Below are 21,676 nucleotides of genomic sequence, written 5' to 3'. Positions count from 1 at the left end.
GTGATTCCTCCCATCCTGACGTGATTCCTCCCATCCTGACCAGGTCTGTGCGGTCAACTGAGTGCTCCCTGGTTCACCCCAAGGGTACTGAGAGCACCCTGGGGCTAGAGAGTAAAATCAGACCTCTGTCCTACCTGTGGGCAGGACCCAGGACCCACTACTCAGATGGTGCAAAGCCACCTTCACTGCCTGTCATGCATAGAGCAGGTAATCAGCCCAGTGTTCTGCACCTCTGTGTTCCCAAAGGAAAACAGGACATTCTCTGTGACATTTATAACAACAGAAGTCACGACGAATTGCTCATTTTGAACAAAGCATTCAGAGTGGCAGCCATTTTAAGTTTTATGTGAATGTATCACATGTGCTAGATGACTATGTGAATGGCTGCTGGTGACAGGCAGTCCAGCCAGATCTGCATGTCCCACCACATCTCATAATATACTTCCTCAGCCTCCCAAATACTCAGATACATATATAGTTGCTACCATTCCAGGTTAAATGCCAAGAGTTAAAATATACTTAACATCAAGACATCTTTTAGATCACTGATGGATAGAGAAGAATGAAGGGACTCCGAGGGTTTAAGGTCCTCTTCTAGCCTCTGTAGGTACCTGAAATTACAGGCACATACCCACCACACTCACACACACATAAATACATACAACTGAAAAAAAATCTTCAAAATAAAAATTAACTACTTGCAATCTACCAATTACAGGTGAGGCTAATAGTCGGCCAAAGGGCTCAGCCTGCCAATGATCAGTCTGGGGACTGTGCATCTCTCCCGGCTGCTCTCTACCTCATCCCTCAGGAAACTCGCCCCATTCCCTACCAAAGCCCTTGCTCGGCTCTGCTCACTCACTTGCCTACCTCTCCGCACTGGGAAGCCACTGGACCATCACTGCCGCCCTCCTTCCTGCTCCAGTTCTCTATCACACAGCTGCCCAATCCCTGGTCACCATGCTTTCCCTTCTTTCTCCGGCTCCTCCCTAGAAAAGGTTGGCTTGCACAGTAGTGTCAGCTCCTGTCTTCTGCCAGGACAACAGGGGTACGGTGTCCATCTGTCTTCTTGACACCATGCACTTGGTCTCACTTTGACGCTGGCTCACAATATCATCCCAGACACTGGTGTCCACAACAGACGTATGGGTAGGAAGGAAACCACAAGACAGTGACACACGTGACAAAACACAGCAACTTCTCTAGAACTACTAGACGACTCGATATTCTAGGAGCTCAGTCCTAAGTGACAGTGGCATTAATAACCTGTGGTGTGACTGGTAAGACATGCTGAGAGCTGAAGGCCTTGGGCATCTATCCTCCAAGCCCATCTCACCCAGTGACGCCCAGGCAAGACTTGTGTGTGAGGAGGCAACCGCCTGCAGCTAGCACTCCATTACTGCCAACCCCAGCTCCATGGTAGCAAATCTGATTCAAAAGGACAGTCCACAGGCTAGCTGCATGTCCACTGTGAAGACAATAAATTTATACCCAGCATAGGGACACATGTATCCACACACAACTTGTACACAAACCTTCAAAACTCTACTCCAAAATGAGATGAGCATACAATAGGTCACCATTCCATAGTCTGGAAACAGTCACAGCCACGTGCAAACCACATGGTGGATCCAAGAGGAATCTGAGAGAAATGCTGAGGGAAAGAAGTCAGATGCACACACACACACACACACACACACACACACACACATACACACACACATGCACACACACACACATACACACACACATGCACACACACACACACACACACACACGAATACGAGAGACACAGTCACATGAAAACTGAGGCATTAATTTTCAGTGACAGAAAACAGCCCAGGGTGGATAAAAAAGGTGTGAGGAACCTGCCGTGCCAGACTCATGGGAGATTTGAGAATCAAGCTCAGGAGTCTGTCACAACTCAAACTGCCACACATACGCTTTGTACATTTCACAACAGCTACATTTTGCTTTAAAAAAAAAAGAAAAAGCCTCTGAGCAAATGCCAAACTCTAGATGAGGGTGAGGCTATACACAAGAGCACAGGTACCTGAGTGGTACCTGCGTTCCACGGAAACACAGACTACAGTGGACGGAGCACACAGCACACAGCAAGCCGCTCGTACGGAATGGGCGGGGAATATATAATAACTGTATGCTTTTTTTCTTTTCTGTTTTAATTTTTCCTCATGAAATGCTGGGGAAAGGCAGTAGCTTTCCACATTGCAAACAAGCAGTTGAGAGGCTTTCAATCATGGAGGGCAGGGCTTCCAGAAGAGGGAACTCCAGATGCTTTGGGAATCCAAGAAGTAATGGGCCGAGCCTGGTACGCATGCTTTTACTCTCAGCACTTGAGAAGCTGAGGCAGTTAAATCTCTGTGAGTTCAAACCAGCCAGGGGTCTATAGTGGCTGGGGAAAAAAATAGTTACAGAGCACTGAGGAGAAAGGAAAGGTGGTGGGGCACAGGGAGGGGCCCACTGACCTACCTCCATTTCTGATGGCCACAATCCCTTGGTGGAAGTCTTCAAAGCTGATTACACCGAGCCCACTTGGGTCCAGGTACTGAGTTAAGTCCTTCACCTGCAAAGGCCAAAGGAGAATGTGTTACCACTGCCTTAGGGGCACACTGGGCATTGACCCCATTACCATCTACAAAGCAGCAGCTTGCTCCCACAGTTCAGAGCTCAAGAGCCATTGATACCCCTGACCAAGGAAGCCGGGGCAGCCACGGCAAATGCTCCAGCCACAGGGCGGAGAGGCAACCTGGAGGGATCTGCCAGTCACGACGAGTGTTCTTAACCTTAGAGACAACTGCGCTGTCCTGGTAGGAAAAATGGGAGTCGGAAGTTTTAGGAACTGTTCTAGCATGTTCTACTGAAATGAGCTTTCTAAGCAGGGGCAGTGCCTTGGTGGAAAATAACTAAGGCAGACACCCCTGGCTATCAGTCTCTCAAAAGGCAGGAAGGTAACGTATACATGCATGCTACAATGAGCACAGCTTCTAAAACGAAGACACCATTACATTATCAAGGGTAGGTTAAATCTCATCAAAATGTACAACTTTGACAAGTCCGATGTGTTGACTGATAGCACTCCAGAGGTTATTGGAAAAGGACTACCTAAGGCCTACCTAAAGCCAAGGCCAGCCTGGACTACACAATGACTTTAAGGCCGGCCTAGACTACAAAAAGACCTGGCAAAGCATAGATGAAAGTATTTGCAAATCATGTATGAATGAGTTGAAGCTAAAATATGGAAAAAGCAAAACACACAGAGACCTTGTCTACAAACAGGTAGAAAGATGACTCTGTGGTTAATGTGCTAGCTAGGCTAGCATGAGACCTGACTTTGATCCCTAGGTCCATGTGAACAGCTTGAGATGACAGCACACACCCACAACCCCAGCACTGTGGGTGAGCAGACACAGGTCACGGGGCCTGCTGGCTGCCCCTTAACTCCAGCTTCTGTGAGAGATTGTCTCAGCGGAGTAAGATGAGCAATAGAACAGGATACCAGACCCCCAAAGTTCTCCCTGGCCTCTGCGTGCCTGTATATACATACACAGCACACACACATGGGCATCACGTGTGTGTGTGTGTGTGTGTGTGTGTGTGTGTGTGTGTGTGAGAGAGAGAGAGAGAGAGAGAGAGAATTGGTGGAGTGAGGAAGAGAGTGAAAGACCTCTGGCCTCTCTCTATATATATGCACATGCACCACAAATTAATTAATTAATTAATTTTAGTGTACTAACGCACACCTATAGTCTCAGCTGTTGGGAAGCTGAGGTGGAAAAACTGTTGAGCCCAGGAGTTGCTTTTTTGGAGTTTGTTTGTTTGTTGGTTGGTTAGTTGGTTGGTTTTGTTTTTCAAGATAGGGTTTCTCTGTATGACCCTAGCTGTTCTAGAACTCACTCTGTAGTTGGCCTCGAACTCACAGAGCTCTGCCTGCCTCAGCCTTAAAAGTACTAGGATTAAAAACAAAGAAAAGGCAACTGTGTGTCTGTGTGCACCAATGCCTGACATAAAAGATGCTCAGTGCTCTCATTCTTACAGTCCCCCCCGGTGATGCAATCAAAAATGCAAGGAGATGGTGCCCTCTGGAATGACTGCAACTGAAGAACGGAGGAGCGCTGGAGAGTCTGACAGAACAGACCTTCAGGAACAAGGAAGTGTAAAGCTCGGTACTATAGCAACGGCAGCACAAGCCCTACGAGCCTCCTGAAGAGTCCACTGCACATGTAACAGTGGTGACTTCATAGTATACAATAACATTCCAAAGCTCTTAGAATAAGAATAAAAAAGAATCAAGGGAAAAAGACAAGTACACCAGCAAGATGTATAAAACTGCTTGTCCCCAAGCATAATTCCATGAATTGGATTCCCACAGTACACAGTTCATCCAACTCCCTCAAGCTGCTCGGACTGTCCCGCATGCTGTGACACACACCTGCCTGCACACACAGGGGCCTACATACACACACGTAAACCCAGATACAATATACAGCAATTTTTTTAAATTTTAAGATAAATCCTGAAATGAAGCAAACAAGATCTGACAGAAGCCCCAGAGAAAAAAGTTAAAGCAAAGCCACAGAGCAAACACTGAAAAAAAACTCAAGAAAAACTCCCGAGGATTAAAAAAAAAGACCAGCATTTGTGAGGTAGAGGCAGGCAGATCCCTGAGAGTTTGAGGCAGCCTGGTCTACAGAGTGAGTTCCAGGACAGCCAGGGCTACACAGAGAGACCTTGTCTCAAACACAACACAAAAGACAAATAGAGCTGAAGAGATGAAGAGTTCTCAGCTCCCACATCAGGTAGATCGCTTCCAACTCCAGCCCCAGGGATCTGATGCCATTTTTTATCTTCTGAGGAACACCTATACATGTGATACATGCGCGCGCACGTGCACAGACACACACACACATACAAATACATAATCTTAAAAATAAAATCAGGCTGGAGAGATGGCTCAGTAGTTAAGAGCACTGGCTGCTTGCTCTTCTAGAGGTCCTGAGTTTAAATCCCAGCAACCATAATGGTGGCTCACAACCATCTGTAATGGGATCTGATGCCCTCTTCTGGTGTGTCTGAAGACAGACACAGTGTACTTATAATAAATAGATAGATAGATAGATAGATAGATAGATAGATAGATAAATCTTTTTTAAAATAATGAAATCATTTTTAAAACTTACCTATGCATTGAAAGTATATTATTAAGTACCTAAATACATCAAAGGCCCACTCCAAAACTTTAGTCTGTGAAATTTTTGAACTTCAAAGGGAAAAAAACATCATTTAAACAGCTACAGAAAAATCAAGTGATTGCATAGGAGCGAAATCTAGGTCACTAAGCTTTTGAGAGCAGCACCAATGACAGACATCCTAAGCTCACCATTCCAAGTGCTGCTACGAACTACAATCTTTACAAAAGGATCAAAAGCCAAGCAGTGGTGGCACATGCCTTTAATCCCAGGTAGAGGCAGGGGGATCTCTGCCAGCCTAGTTTACAGAGTAAGCTCCAGGACAGTCAGGAGGCAATGCCAGGTGGATTTCTGTGAGCATGAGGCTAGCCTGATCTACTAAGCAAATTCCAGGACAGTCAGACTATTACACGGAAAAAACCTTGTCTTGAAAAAGACATAAAAAAGAAGGAATCAGAAGATGATTAAAAACACCATGTACCGCAAACTGGGCCATCTACAGGAACAGACGCCTATCTCTCATACTCTAGATTGGAGCCCCAAGATGGCAGTGCCAGCATCAAGTGTCTGCTGAGAGCCATCCCCTCCACAGGCCAGAGGGACAACCTGGCTACCTTCCACAAGGGCTCTGTCTACCTCAGCACCATGGAGGACACTCACATCATAGCAGAGCCGAGGGCCAGAAGGGCACACATTCAAGGCCAGGCTGGAGGACACAGTTCAAGGCCAGCCTGAGCAACTTACTAAGGCCCTGTGTAGAAATAAAGACATGCTGGTGAAACAGATTAGGAGGTAAATGCTCTCACACAGAAGGTCTAACAGCAACAAGGTAGCTGAGACAGTCACCTTCCAAGAGTTGTTCTGTAACCACCACACACACTCCATGACATATGAATATTTGAGAATGCATACGCTGACACATGTGTGCATACTTGGAGGGACGTACACTAAATAGAGTTAATTTTAAATATAGCCTGGGAGTGTGGCCCAGGGGTAGAGTACCTGCCAAGCATGTTCGAGGTCCTGAGTCCAATTGCCAGTATTAGAAAAACAAAACAAAACAGAGTTAATGAGACAAACAAACAAAAGAAAAAGAAAAATCAAAAGTAGAACCAACTGTGGACATGGGGAGAGAACACCTGAAATCCAACACTCAGAGGACCAGGAGTTCAAAGTTACCCTCGGCTATAGAGTAAATTCAAGGCCAATCTGGGTTATATGATTGTTTCGGAAGGAAGAAGGGGGGAATGGAAAGAAGGGGAGAAGAGGGGAGAGGAGGGGAAGAACTATGGCTAAGTTTTGTAGCTGTGGTCAGGGTTTGGAGTTCCTTCAAGAGCTCTGTGAGAGAAAAACCTACTACAAAGCATTAGGAGTCCTGGAAGAAAGCTCCCAGCTGGAGACTTTCTGAAAGAAGCAGGATCTACAGTGTGATCCTGGAAATATGGCAGCTAAGTGTGGAGCCCAGCGACACATCTGAGAACAGAGCAGCTATCCAAAACTGCTGTGGCACATCAACAGGACTCAGCAGTCAATGTGGAGAGGCTTCCTCTCAGAACAAGAGTTCAGTCAAGAGTGACAGTTGCAACAACAAACACAACAGGTAAGCTTGGGCAGAATTAGGAGAGATGAGCCAGCCAATTCACTGTGTGAAAGCCAGCAGCCTGCCTGTCCTGAGCACACCACACAGCACCTCCAGTCAGCAGGTGGCGCTATCCGGACCCTAGTGACACCACCTCCCATCCCGAAACAAGTAGTCCAGAGCTAGGACCCAGAGCCAGACATTGTAGCCAAACAAGAAGAAACAAAGAGAGCAAAGGAACACCTGTCCACATCCTAGGGACCCAGATTGGCCCTTGAGAAGTTTGACAGAGTCGGAAAATGAACTGCTGATTTCATGAGGACAACCAGGACTCTAAGAGACACAGTGCTTTCAAGACCCCAACAAGCACAGTTCAAAACTGCGAGGACCTGTGTGGCACTGACTCAGTAGGAAGAGGACAGAAGGAGGCCATGGAAGCATGGAAGCCTGAATCTGCTCTCCCACACCTACATTTTACAAAACTGCAGAGCCCAACAGCATGCACCTATAATTCCAGCGCAAGGATCAGAGGCAGGAGGAACCCTGGGAATTGCTGGCCAGCCGGACTGGCTGAATCAGCAAGCTCTAGGTTCAGAGAGACTCTGGGCAGGGGTGGGGTAGGAGGTACAATTGAGAAAGACAGCCAGTGTTGTCTGGGGCCTACACTCAAACACACACCTAAAGGTAGCTAGAAATTTGAGCATTTGTTGAGCATGGACAATGTGGAGCTACAGTTAACTGTTATAGATTTGGCAGTATTTTAGAGCACTGACGTCTGGATATACTTACTGACATATGTGGAGTTATTTCAAAATTCTGAAGTGGGGATTGGGCTTTCGTCGATAGAGTGCTTGCCTAGCGTTCAGTAAGTCCTAGGTTTCGTGCCCAGCCAGGAGTAGGGCTACACATCTTTAATGACAGCACACGGGAGGTGGAGGCAGATAATCAAGAATTTCAAGGTCAGCCAGAGCTACACAGTGATATCACAGGCCAGTCTGAGATATATGAGACACTGCAGCTCAAAATTAAATAAATATATATTATTTAATACTTACAGTTATAAATGTAGTTTCTACTTAACATTGGTATTTATTTAATACATTAGCATTATTACCTAATGTTAAGTAGAAACTGAATATTTAGCACAGATTAGATATGTATATTAAATAAATACATAATACTAAATTTTAAATTATATATAAATTATATATGTGCATTAAGTACACACACAACTGAGTTTGCATGACAGAATTGAAGGCTGGGGAGTGTCCACTACTCCCCACATATATGGATGTGTACTCTGAATAAAAATTCAAAGTGAGGGAAGGGAACAAGATGGAGGGTGAACACTGGCTAGGGAGACTTAGGCTGAGCTGTAGGGATGACTAATAGGAAACCCTCAGCAGGATGTGTAGTTACGGTGATTTAAATGGGAAGACCCCACCCCCACCCACCACCAGCTCCAGGATAATATAGGTGTGGCCATGGTGAAGGAAGTGTATCCCTGGGGGTGGGCTTTGAGGTTTGAGAAGTACATGCTAGGGCCTGTCTCTCTCCTCGGTCTCTTTCCACTGCCTGAGGATCAGGATGTAGAGCTCTCAGCTCCCTCTCCAGTACCAGGTCTGCTTGCTTGCTGACATGCTCCCCTACCATGATGATAATGGACTTACCTCTGAAACTGTAAGCCAGCCCCCAATTAAATGCTTTCTTCTGTAGGAGCTGCCTTGGTCATGGTGTCTCTTCTAATAACAGTGTGTGAGGTGAGGATGGATACGTGTGCTTCAACTCTGCAGCTGCACTGGCTCTGCTGAGGCCATACCCGTCAATCCACAAAGCCTACAGTGCCAGAGCCTCCTCTGCTAGGCGCTGGCGCTCACAACAAAGGCAGTGAGTGAGCCACCAGAAGATCTCACAGAAGCCCTGCCCAGGAAAGAGGCAGGCAAACTAGATTCTAGTGCCAAGCAGGGCGAGGAAAGGACACTGCATAGGCTGTTGGAACAATGGGGGCAGGGCTGGGGGGACAGGGCACCTCTGACACCAAGCATCATCTGTCCCCCTACTCCACCCGCTCTGCCATACCGCTGTTCTTCATGGCTGCATCTAGAAAACCCTACTCAAGCCAAATAAGAACAGGAATATCAAGTCACTAGGACCCACACCAGGAGCGAAGGAGAGAGAGGTGCTTCAGAGAAACAGCAAGGGACACACGGCTAAAAACAAGACCAGGGTTCTGTTCCATAGGTCACAAGGCGAAGTTACAGGACGAAGCCAGCGCCAAGGATGGTCAGAGCTCAAGAGCAATGGGGGTGCTACGGTACATGGAGGGATGGCTCCGTCCACATGGGATGGTGCCCACAGGAGAACAGTGGCAGAACCGAAGGGCGGGCGTGTGGCAAACAGGGAAAGACGGGCAGTAGCAGGCACAGCTACCTCCTCTGGGGACTCCAGCAGGACATCAAAGAGTGTTGCATGTCCATCCTGTGCTCCAGCCCCGAAAGGCAGAGAACACCATCTCAAGAATCTTAGACTCAAAACGGAACAACTGGCTCCCACAGTGCAAAGCTCTTAAGCCGGTCTCCTCGATGGTACCCAGGGGGCTCCAAGTGTTGCTGCTGAGCTTGGTGGGCTACGGTGTGCATGCGTGAGCACTGCCGTAGTGACAGGCCATCACAAGCCCTGGTGTGAGGGCTGGGAATGCAATCCGGTCTCTCTGGAAGAGCAGGCAGTGCTCTTAACTGCTGAGCCATCTCTCTAGTTCAGACCAAACTGATTTCTTAGATACAAATGAACTGAGGTTATCAAATGCCTCCCTTCTTATTTCACAGAAGCCTTGAATCCTAAGTACTGAAGAACCCTGTTGTTCCCAGAAGGGCTATCCAATCCAGAACCACAGTGGCTCTATCCTTGAGAAATCTAATATCAACAGCAAAGCTACTAATAGAGCACCAAGTGTTCTGTTCATGTAAGTCTTTAACTAGGAGCAGGCCCTTTATATGTTACGTTAGAATGACCAAGAAGGAATGAAATATACTCTTCTTTATGGCTTTTGGATAGTTTTACCTTTCTCTCTACTATTATTTCTATTTATTTGTTTTCTCCCAACAGAGTTGCTCTGCTGTGTAGACCCGGTTGGCTTCAATCCTGTGGCGATCCGGCCTCTGCATATACATTATTGAAATTAAGCTAATGCAAAGGCAGAGGATCCTATGGGTTCCGAACAGTACGCTGCCGTTCTCAGCCCTCCAAAGTATACATTAAAAGAGCTTTGTACTTGAAGGCTGGAGAGATGGTTCAGTGGCTAAGAACCCTGGCTGACCTTGCAAAGAACTCGGGTTCAATTCTCAGCATAAGTGTAACTCACAACTTTTTGTAACTCTAGTTCCAAAGGATCCGATGCACTCTCACCATCTTACTATGTAGGAACCTAGACCAGGCTGGTCTCAAATCAGAAAGATCCTCCTGCGTCTGCTATCTGAGTGCTGGAACATGCCACCATACCCACTGAGTCCCTATCTTTAAAATAAATCAAGAGGTTGAGGCTAGCCTGGGCTACCTGCTACATGGAGAAACCTAAACTCCATTTTTCATTTAAAAGCATCATATTCCGCTTCGGATAGTTCAGTGGGTTCTATAAGTGTTCTCTAAGCTCTGCATCTGTGCCTAGACGCAGCTGTGCACGTGCACAGACAGATGGACAGACACACGTACGCACACGTGCATGCATGTGCACACACACTCTCAATACAAAACATTTTTTAAACTTAACTTTCTTTATAATCTGAAGAACAAATCAACTCCCATGAACCCGAGGATGCAAGGATCATCTAATTCCTTCAAACCCAGAGCTCTATACTTGGTAGGCATCTTAGAAAAGTATGCGACCAGGAGGCAGCACTATACCCCTTCCTGTAAAGCCCAGCACAGCGGGGAAATTAGCCAAGACACATAATCCAGAGCAAAAAGTAAAACATTAGAAAACAGAAGCCAGTACTGCACAAGACAACAGTCATGACTCTGCAAGGGAGGAGCCACTTTAAGCCACACGAAATGCCACTGGCTCCTAAAGGGTGAACAACAGAACTCATGCAGTTTTTCCTACAGAGGCTAACACACAGCTCACAGAATGCAGGGAACAGAATGAGGGTACTAGCCATGGCTCCCTGGGTGCTAGAGCTCTCTGTGGAAATCACAGCACGTGGAAAAACCATCTCTGTGTTCCTGTCTATAAACTCTCAACTGATATCAGTATGGGCAGAAGAGATACTCTGCTGTAGATGATTTCTGAAGACTGCACTGAAGGGCTGGGGTGCAGGTAGCTCAGTAAGCAGTGTCTCCCTCACTAGCCCTGGGTTAGAGTCCCAGGACTCTATGGAACCAAGTATGGTAATGCAGGCCTGTAATCCCAACACTGGGGAGGTGGAGACAGAAGACTCGGGAAGTTCAAGGCCATCTTCAACTACAAAGTGAACCTAAACACATAAGCATACACACGCACACACAGACACACACACACACACATATACACACACACCCCCACAAAGCCAGCCCATCTTGTTGCACCCACTCTTCCTTCTAACAAGCTGCCAAAGCAGCTAAGCATGCACACAGAAGACTGTCCTGCTGATCATCAAATGACATCATAGATGCCCTGTGCTGCACCAACCCAGTGCCCAACAAGGACTGGAAGGGACTGGCACATCTAAATTTTCCCTGATCACTTCAAAGCTCAAATTTGTCAATTACGTCAAGATCTCCACTCCCCTGGTGTAGTTTACTGATAGTTTGTCTGCAGAGTAAAAATGCAGTTCCAAAGAAACGCTCCTCTAGTAGAATAAAATCCTACTGTTAAATTCAGGCAGGCTGCAGGAAAGAGGCATGGGGCTAGCCTAGCTTCCCTCCTTGAGAGCTGCTCCTACTTCAAGAAGCCTCTGACTGACAATAAGCCCTGTGATTCTTGGTTGTGCTCCAGGGTTCTGCCAACTCTCACTAGCTACTAACCAACCCACCCAACATTTCCCTCCGACACTCTGCCACCAAGGGGCCAACAAGATGGGCACAGGGCGCAAAAACTCTCTCATGCTTTGAGTGAGAATCTGGCTCAGATGTTTGGATACTTAATACCCAAGCAATGGTGGGACAGGAGCAAGAGCCTACCTTCTCATCTACCTAAACCAAATGTATGTCGCTGGAGACAGGCTCTGACCTTGCTTTGTGATCACAGTAAAAGACCTGAGCCCTCAGCTTCCTGCTCCGGCTGCCATGCTAACCCTGTGGAATGTACGCTCTGATGAACCCTTCCTTCTGTGAGTTACCTTGGTCATGGCACTTAGCAAAGCAACAGAAAGATAACTAATACATCTCTTAAACATTCGATAAGGGAAAAGGAAGAGGAAAGCCAGACAGACTTACTACCCATGAGTTTTGGAGCCTTGAGGAATACAATTCAGGCCTTTCAGATGGATTTGTATTCTGAGAGGTCACCACATTACACACTACACCACTCAAGATGCTCTGGGACTCAGGATCCTCCTGTGTCAGCCTTCAAAACACTGAGACTGTAGCTTTACAGGTGTGCTTGGACTTTTCAAATAGCATTTGTTTCTTGTAGGGCAATATAGGCCTGTTGTCCTGGTACTAAAGATGCCAAGTCAGGAGGTGTCTTAGATAGGTTTCTATTTGCTATGATGAAATACCATGACCAAAATCAACTTGGTTTGAAAGGGCTGATTTCATCTGAGAGTTTGTAGTCCATTATCCAGGGAAGTCAGGGCAGGAGCCGATGCAGGGGCAGTGTTACTAGCTAGATCACCATGGCTTGCCCAGCCTGTTTTCCTATGGTACCCAGGAAAATGTATTACATACTTGATATGGGACAATCTTATGGAAGCATTTTTTCAACAAGTCCCTCTTCCCAAATGACTCTAGCTTGTGTCAAGCTGACATAAAACTGGCCAGCACATGAAGATTCCCTCAACTTCCACCAAGCCTACTGAGTAAGACTATCTCAAAGCTGGGGATGGAAGCACATAATCTCCGAGTCCAAGGCCAGCCTGATCTACAGAGTGAGTTCTAGGACAGCCATGGCTTATACAGAGAAACCCTGTCTCAGAAAAAGATTAAATTAAATTAAATTAAAAAGTAATATATATTGGAAACTATCCCAAGCAAGCAAATGAATGAGACAGAAGAAAGCAAAGAGCCTTTGAAGAGATTTCTCCAGATAAGGAGAAATATTTACTTTTTTAAAGCTTGACTAGGCACCAGTGAGCCAGGTGACTCAGTAAGGAAAGGCTCTTTGCCTCCAAACAAGACAACCACAGCTCAATCCTTGAGCCCCTGAGGCTAACTCAGAAAACTCCTGAAAGTTGTCCTCTTACCTCTACACATACACCACCACGCACAGTAAATGAAATAAACGGTACTAAAAACAGCCGGCTCCATAAACACAAAACAAAGACAACTAACCACACTGACGTTATGAGGTGCTGGGCTGCGGAATGACATCGTCAGAGCAAATCTGATGTCTATTTTCCTAAACGTATACGTGAGAGTGAGACAGGGAGGTTAGAGACTGGAAGGTTTTCCAACACTGAATGTGCTCACTTGCAGCTCAGTTTTCTCAGTACAAAAATAGCTTCCTGAATCACCAGGCAGGGACGTACCACACCAAATGCCTGTGAGGATGAACGGATCAGGCTTTGCAAGAGTAAAACACTGTCTTCTTACATGGAAAAAGGCCACCTGGAGGCCGAGAAAGACCTAATCGCATGCAGGAGAACCCGTCTGCACCCAGGTGTGGAAAGGTCCCAGCTGCCCCTGTCCTTCAGCAGACCTAAGCTACAAAGCAGTCAGCACTTGTCCTAAAATAGCAAATGGGGTTTCTCTTACCAGGACGTGAAATGCAGCTGAAGGCGTCACCCGGTGCCCCCCTTAAATTTTCACTGTTTAAATAACATCATGTTATTTAAGGCCACAGCACCACGTGAAAGTCAGAGAACTTTCGGGAATCAGTTTCCTCCTTCTACCATGTGGGTCCTGGAGATCAAACTCAGTTTGTCAGGCTTAGCAGCAAGCGCCTTTACCCACTGAGCTACCTTGCCACTTCACCCTCTGCCTGTTAACTCTACCTCCAAGAGATCCATGTCCCTTTCTGGTCTTCAAGGATATCTTCGTGCACATAGCATAACACAGACACAAAGACAGACAGACACACACACACACACACACACACACACACAGAGATGATAGATAGATAGATAGATGGATGGATGGATGGATGGATGGATGGATGGATGGATGGATGGATGTTTTTTGTCTCAGTATAAAAGAGAAACATTCTCAGCTCACAAGTTTCAAGTGCTAAGAGACTCCACAAAAAGTGCTTTAGTCTGTAATAGAGTGGTCTTCTCAAGAAATGGCTCCTTTAAGGAGCCTTTAAAATTACAGCACCTTGGGTTGAAGAGATGGCTAAGCAAAAAAGTTATCAGGGGATCTGCCAGAAGACCTGGGTTCAATTCCTAGGACCCACAGCACTCACATGGCTGTTCATAACTGTCTGTAACTCCAGAAGATCCAACACCCTCTCTGGTCACCATAGATATCAAGCACATACTTGATACACAAATATACATGCAGGGAAAACACAAATAATAACACTTTTTGTTAAAAGAAAAAGAAAAAGGGCAGCAGAGCCAGACAAAGTGGCCTGTGGCTGTAAACCTGTGTCCTCAGCACTGGGAAGCAGAGGCTAAAAGGTCAGGAGCACAGCCTACCTAGTGAGTGTGACATCAGCCTAGGCTGCATGAGATCCTTTCTCAAACAGAGCGAAATACACAGAGTTAAGGCACCAAGAATGTCCAGGCACTGTGTGGCTTGTCCATTTCTCCCCAGTGAAGCTGTGAAGTGACCATCACATAAAGGGCTTTCATTCCAAGAGCAGGAAATATAAAAGGTCCCCAAGACCTTAGCAAGTCCACAGTTCTGGGAAGGTCTCTAAATGTGCTAGCCTTACTTTTGGCTTCTGTGGTTCCGTTTCTGGCTAGCTGTTTTTGATAACTGAAGCATGTCAACCCAGAACATATTTCTTGTGCTTAAAAGCTCTCCCTGAGAAAGACTCAATGCTACACTGGGATCCTAAACACCAGTGTTGTGGTTGGCTGGCCAATAAAGACTTTCTATTGGCTTAATCCCATGTCTGAGCAGTCTAGTATAAAGCACATCAACCCGCTCAAACTAGGATGAAATTAACTCAGTAAACACGTGACGGAGAATGGAGGATCAGAGCGGAAAAAGGGAAACAAAGCTGCAGAGGTGACAGCACTCTGAGGAAAGCTCAACAAAGAAAGGTGGTGACCACTGTCATGAGTCCAGAAGGTAACCTGAGGAGGAGGAATCTAAGCCACAGCAGAGCGGCCACTCATTGCTGTAATCGGAGGTTTTAGGCTGGGTCAGCCACCCACCTGTTCTCATGCCCCAATTAAGAAGATACTAGAAACGGCAGAAAGTGGAGACTTCATTGTGGCCACACTGGGCGGAGAAACAAAGGAAGGCACTCAGTGACTCCATATCCATCTTCAGAGGACTAGCATGAAGCTTAGGTTTAAGTGGACAAGAAGAACAAGCTAAGCACTTGGTCAAATCCCCATCTATCTCTGGTCCATCGCTGTCCTAGCTCAGATCCTCCAAGGTAGTCTAGTCCTATACACTTAGTCTCGAGAGGAGACACTGATTCCTTCAAGTGTCTTCCAGATCACTTCCCCTCAAGGGTCCCTCGTGGGGGAGAGGAAGTCCAAGTTCTTCCTGAAATCCAAGGTGACTACAGGTTCAGAACAACCTTGTCTTCTGTGCCTCCAAGCTTCAAGAGGGGCGGAGAGGTTACAGGGACACTCCTTACAGGATCAACATGCCTACCTTGCACAGGTGATCAGGTGACCCGAAGGAAAGAAAAGGGACAAAATGAAGCAGAGATTAAGATCACCAGAACTTCTATTGACACACACGAAACACCACCTGCATTCCTCATCGCTGTCTGAGCACGGCCTAACAACGCAGTCACTAGAAAACCCAGTGACACAGAAAACAAGTTCTCATGGCTCCCGGACCGTCTTGTGCTGCTGCCCCGCACTGAAGAAGCCACAGGAGTGCCCACACCCCAGTCCTAAGGTCCTGAGGAAGGGAAGCAACAAGAGACCACCCACCAGGGGTCAGGTCCGCTGCTTCTGAAGCCAGTCTCCCTTTGAAAACCACACCCTTGTCGAGTTCCATAAAGGTTCCAAAGGGAAAAGATACTTTCTCCAAGTCAAAGCATGTGCACCCACTCAAATTTTCAACATTTTAAAATTACATTTATTATTTACTTATTTGTTTGAGGGGCTGCACGCTTGTGGAGGTCAGAGGACAACTAGCTGGCGCCTGCTCTCTCCTTCCAGTATTTGAGTCCAAGGGATTGCCCTCAGGTTACCTTTATCCAGTGAGCCTTCGAACTGGCCTCCAAAACTTCCTTTTTAGAGAGTGCTTTAGACTGAGCCTAATCCACACAAGGGCAGGACCCTGCCCAGCAACTTCATCTACAGGCCAAGACGATTCTGTCCTCAGAGAACTGACTGAAGCTACAGGACACAATTCTGGCTCAGCAACAATGGGCCCACCCCCAGCCACCTAGTGCCATCTCTCTTGCCCCTGCAGGCCAGGCCACCTATGACAACATGACAGCCCCATGTAATGAACAACATCAGTCTAGTAAGACCGCTCACTAACTAAAGCACTTGCCAGACAATCTGATGACCTGAGTTCAATCCCCAAAACCACATAAAGGAGGAAGCAAGGAACTGACTCAACAAAGCTGTTCTGACCTCCACACGTGCCACAGTCCACAAATAGAGCCTCAAACCTACCATACACAATCACAAAATCTAAAACTGGGAGTTAGAGAGATGGCTCAGCAGTTATGAGCACTGGTTACTCTTCCAGGGGACTCAGGTTTTACTCCCAGCACCCAAAAAGCAGCTCACAGCCATTTCTAACTTGAGCTCCAGACGTGCTGCCCTCTTCTGGCCTCCTCAGGTACTGCATACACATGGTACAGAGACACACATACAGACATACATACAGGCAAAACACACATACAATAACTATATATCATAAAAAGGAATAATAAAATTAATTTTTAAAAGATAAAACTGAACCTCTCTCACCAACTGTCTTCCTGGTCTCAAAGCTGTCCCCTGACAAACCTCCTGGTAACTAGGGACAGATTCCATATCAGACTAACAACCTGTCCTAAGATCCACTAAAGAGAGGAACTCAGCATCTGCACCCCAGGCTTGGGTAGCTCAGTGAAAGAGCATGTACAAGTTCCCGAGTTCCATCAACAGCACAACAAAAACAGCCAAGTTCAAGCACCCCCAACTCATAAAGAATGAGTTTTCTTAAGAGAAAGGTCTGACCTTACAGTAGATAGAATTACTTTTGGAGGTGTGTCCTTGCCTGCCCCTAAAACTGTCTGGGGTAAAGAGACAAGGCCCTCTAGTCCTCCAGGATCCTCAGCCAGCCAGAAGCGGTGCTTTGGACTGCACCTAGACTGGTTATACTACTGACTCAAACCTGAAGACAAAGCCTGGTGTTGTTTAACATGCTCTGCAGGTGAGCTGAAAGCTCTGGTTTAGGATTAAGAGAGGCCCAGGGCAGGGCAGACCTCATTGAATGAAGGAGTCACAGGCCTCAGTTAAATCTGTAATTCCTGCTGCCATCCTATCCTGGCTCCCCAGACCTTCCCAGCTGGAACAGTTACTACATCAGACAAGCATCAAACAGAATTCACAGTTCAGGAGGCAACATGGACACTGCCCGGTGTGGCAGCAGCTCAGAGGCCCAGCACCGGCAGAGTTCTAGACCCAGAGCATGCTGGGATTTATAGCTATGGGGTGAGTCTGCAGTAGAAGCCAAAGAACCAGGTTCAGGAATTACCTTCTTACTATTACAGGATATTTAAAGTAATTTATCTTCACCAATTACAGGACCTGCCAGTAGTTTTCCAAAAGTAATATGGAGGGAGCATGTCCATTCCCAGTGAATCTCAGTGGCCACGCTTGGCACGCCTGACACTTGTTGGCTTTGGTGACAGTAAGCACTATTTACAAGGTTAACATGGTACTGAATCATGAGGAATGAGACCAGAAAATGACCCTCTCAGTGTGCTGCGCCTCTGGTCCAGACTCGAGACTGAAACTCAGCATCGTCTGAGTGATTTGCCTGGACTGGAGATGTAGCTCAGTAGCAGTGTTCACTTAGCAAGCATGAACTCCCAGGAACTATAGAAACGGGGTGTGGTCTCTCACGTCTGTAACCCTATTGCTTGGGGTGGGGGTGGGGGTGGATGCAGAAGGGTATGACTTCCAAGATTATTTCCCGTTACACAGTAAGTTGGGGGCCAGTCTGAAACATATGGAACCCAGAAGAGAAAGGAGCTAGGAGTAGTGAGTTCATTCCCATCAAGGGCAAAAGGATCTGTCTGGAATCCTTGATGAGACAGCCCCTTGACCTTACCAGAGACAACAGCCAGAATCCTACAGCAAAGCAAAGGGACTGCTTTCATCAAGTGGAAACCTCTTTAAAAATTAGGGTGCTACGCAATCTAAATCACACCCACAGGCTGTAGAAGAAAGGAGAAAGCATGAAGCCCCCATAGGCCCCAAAGGGTGCTCACGTCTGCAAAATGGCTTCTCCTCATGCTGCTAAGTGTGGTAGAAAGCAGTTTCATGCCTCAGTGAGTCTCAAGCTTTTCAGTCACTCGCAATGAACCTTTCATAACAAGTGGAGTGCTGGGTGTGATGAGGCATGCCTTTGATCCCAGCTGGAGGATCTCTGTGAGTTCAAGGCTGGCTTGGTCTACACAGTGAGTCCCCAGGGCTACATGGTGAGATCTTGTCTCTAAATCAACAAATAAATAAAAATAAAAATAAATACAAATTTGGTATTCCAGAAAGACTTTAAGTACCTTCCAGCTTCTGGAAGAAAGTGTCTACCAGTTTGCCAAGTAAAATAATGGGTAATTTACCAGTAAAACCATCAGAAAATGCTTTGCTACCTGCCTGTATGAAGGAAATGAGGCAACTCTGAGTGTTCATATATAGAGGCAGGTACAGAGGACCCCAGAAGGTAGAACAAATTTTTCCTTCTTTAAAAGTTCCTTAGACAGGATCTCACACAGCCAAAGCTGACCTCAAATTCTCTACGTAATAAACAAGGATAACTTTGGGCTTCTGATCCTCCTGCCTTTCACTCCCAAGTGCTAGGTCACAGGCAGGCTGTGCCACCATGCAGCCAGCACATGCCTTGTTAGCTTTTTCACCTAATAAAATCATACCTGGTTTGGTGGTGCACACTTTTAATCTCAGTATTAGGGAGACGGGGCAGGCCGAATCCCGATGAATTTGAGGCCAGCCTAGTCTACAATAGTGAGTTCCAGGACAACCATATAAAGAAACCCTGTCAGTCACAAAATTAAATTAATTCATTATGAACCCAACAAGGGGAGAAATAGGGCCTCATCTCTGTAGCATGCAGGGTTTTTACAGCGACACTAGGTCCAGAGCTGCATAAAGATTTTCCTAAGGAGTTACCAAGCGACACTGCTGCAACCAGCATTGCTGCAGGCCACAACCATGCTGGGGGACTTGACATTGCCAACTGTGGTACCTCCATTCAACCCAGGAATCTGAGCTCCTGCAGCTGGCAGAGAAGGGGCGCTAGGACAGTGCCTTACAAAGGAAAGCAAGAGAGGAGGAGTGTCTGCATCCAGGGAGCAGCACAGGAGGACTTCCTGTTCCACGCTGCTGAGGATGCTCCAACCCCTATACTTGTCAATTACATCTCTGACCTATGGGCTCTCCTCTAGTTACAAGATAAGAAAGGCCCAAATACCCTGAGATGAGTTCTCCTCCCACAGCCTCTGCCCAGCTGTCCTGACAGGAACTCCCCCGTAGGTTCTTTTAGCCCCACTCCTCCCTGTCACTCGGGAGCACCACAAACTGACCTCCTGACCACCACCCCTTACCTCTCCAAACTGAGCCACCTTGTAAAACCCCAAATCTCATTACCTGTTCCCTACTTAAACTCTAAGACCCCCTTTCATACAGCTCCAGCCTCTCCTCTCCATCGGTGAAGGCTCCTCTTCCCACTCACTGCCTTATTAATACTACTTAGCTCTAGAATGTAAGCTCAACGGTGTGGTGGTGCACGCTGTGATTCCAAGTGCTGGGAATCAGGTCACCATTAGACTCAGCTACACAGAAGCTAAGAGACCTACACAAGACCCTCTCTCATCTCAGAAATAAAAAAGCAAAGCACTTGCTTCCCTGGAGGAAGGAGCTTTCCTAAGTAGGTCAGGTTCCCAGTTATACAACCTCCGAATTACCTACCTGCACCTTCCAGCATTAGAGATGACCCGCCCGCTGCCTAGAGAAAGAGGACGGGGCAGTCCTGCTCACTATCCTACACAGCATACTGCCTAATCTAATGCCCAGAAGACTCAAGAAACACCAAGCGAAGAAAGGAACAGCCATGAGCTGATAAAACCAGGCCTGCCTGATCCCAAGGTTGGCAAGACTTTGTTCCCTTAGATTTGAACGACCACTTTGTAGATAGGGAAACAGTCCTTGTGTCAACATGCACAGAAGGTCACTCACTACTTTCTGAGACACCTCCCAGCGTGCTCCAATCATAGCTCGTGCAGAATGGCTCATGCAGAGAACCGGGCCAGGTGGCGCGACTCCGCTGCACCCATCCGTATCGGGGAAGCAGGTGCAGCAGCCAGCCCCAGGCCAGAAGCTTGAGTCTCGGGAGTTTATTTTGGAGCCACCCAAGAAGCTTGTGCTCAAGCAGATGGTACCTTCTCAAAAAGTACACCATCCGTAGCTCATCCTAGGCTCTACTGAGGGCTGGTAGATTTCCCTTTTGCTACTGGTCCTGTACCACTGTGTCAGCCTTGACCTTAGAAACAGACTTGTTTGTTTAGCCTCCAGATGCAGTGTCTTCCTAGGGAAAACCTCTGGTCGTCTGGAGCCTCTGCTCTGAACTGTGCTGGACCGGCCTGTGTTTTTCTGGATGTACTCCGCTGTATACATCCATGTCATTTACTCTGAAAGCCCAATCATTTCTACCTCCTGGATACTAGGATTCTCTAGAGTTTTTCCCAGTGGGCTTTTCGGGAAGCTGTTAGCTGACCTCATTCAAGTGCTTCTGAGCATGCTCTCTGCACCCTGCTTGTCTGTTCCAATGTCTGTAAGAACTTGTGTGTTTTTCCCCGCTGGATGCCCTGCTAGTCATACACTGGGAAGCGGCTAGGCAGGAGGGCAAACAGCCTGGATCCGCTCTAGTCTCAGGCCAGCGGTGAGATCTAGTCTCACGTTGTATTTGTGTCCATGTGTCCGTTAGTGGTATTACCGTTTCACATCTATCAAGTTAAGTTTTGTAACCCTAGACGATCTTGTGATCCCATCTGGCTGTCATCCAGCCTTTCTGTATAGAAGTCTTACCATATAACCTTCTCTGGACTTGGGTCCTTTTGACAAATTATTTTACATTACGTGTCTATGTGCCTGTGTGTATGGCCATGGAGGTCAGAAAAGGAAATCGGACCCCTAGACCTTGAGTTATAGGCAGTTGTGAACTGTCCAACATGAGTGCAGGAAGCCAAACTTCAGTCCCCTGCAAGAGCAGCAAGTGCTCCTAACTGCCATGAAGTATGCCACCTGACATGATATACCACTTGACACGATTAAATTAGACTGAAATGTAAAACTAACGAGCAAAAAGAAAAGTGGCAAGCTCAAATGAGAAAGTAGCAAGAACCCTGTCAGACCAGATGGGCCTGAGGGCTTTGTACACTGAG

General features: G+C 46.9%; 1 protein-coding gene across 1 annotated transcript in view; it reads right to left on the bottom strand.

Annotated features, from left to right (window-relative positions):
• Positions 1 to 21,676, bottom strand: part of RAB11FIP3 (RAB11 family interacting protein 3) — a 73,535-nt gene that overhangs the window by 40,087 nt on the left and 11,772 nt on the right. The window contains exon 2 of the mRNA XM_080942528.1: positions 2,491 to 2,584. Within this exon, the coding sequence (XP_080798654.1) occupies positions 2,491 to 2,584 (94 nt within the window). The remainder of the gene's footprint in view (positions 1 to 2,490; positions 2,585 to 21,676) is intronic.

This window comes from Micromys minutus (genome assembly GCF_963924665.1).
Source record: "Micromys minutus genome assembly, chromosome: 31".
Lineage (NCBI taxonomy): Eukaryota > Metazoa > Chordata > Mammalia > Rodentia > Muridae > Micromys > Micromys minutus.
Note: the sequence above shows the minus strand (reverse complement) of the source record. Positions and strands in the feature narration are given on the sequence as shown.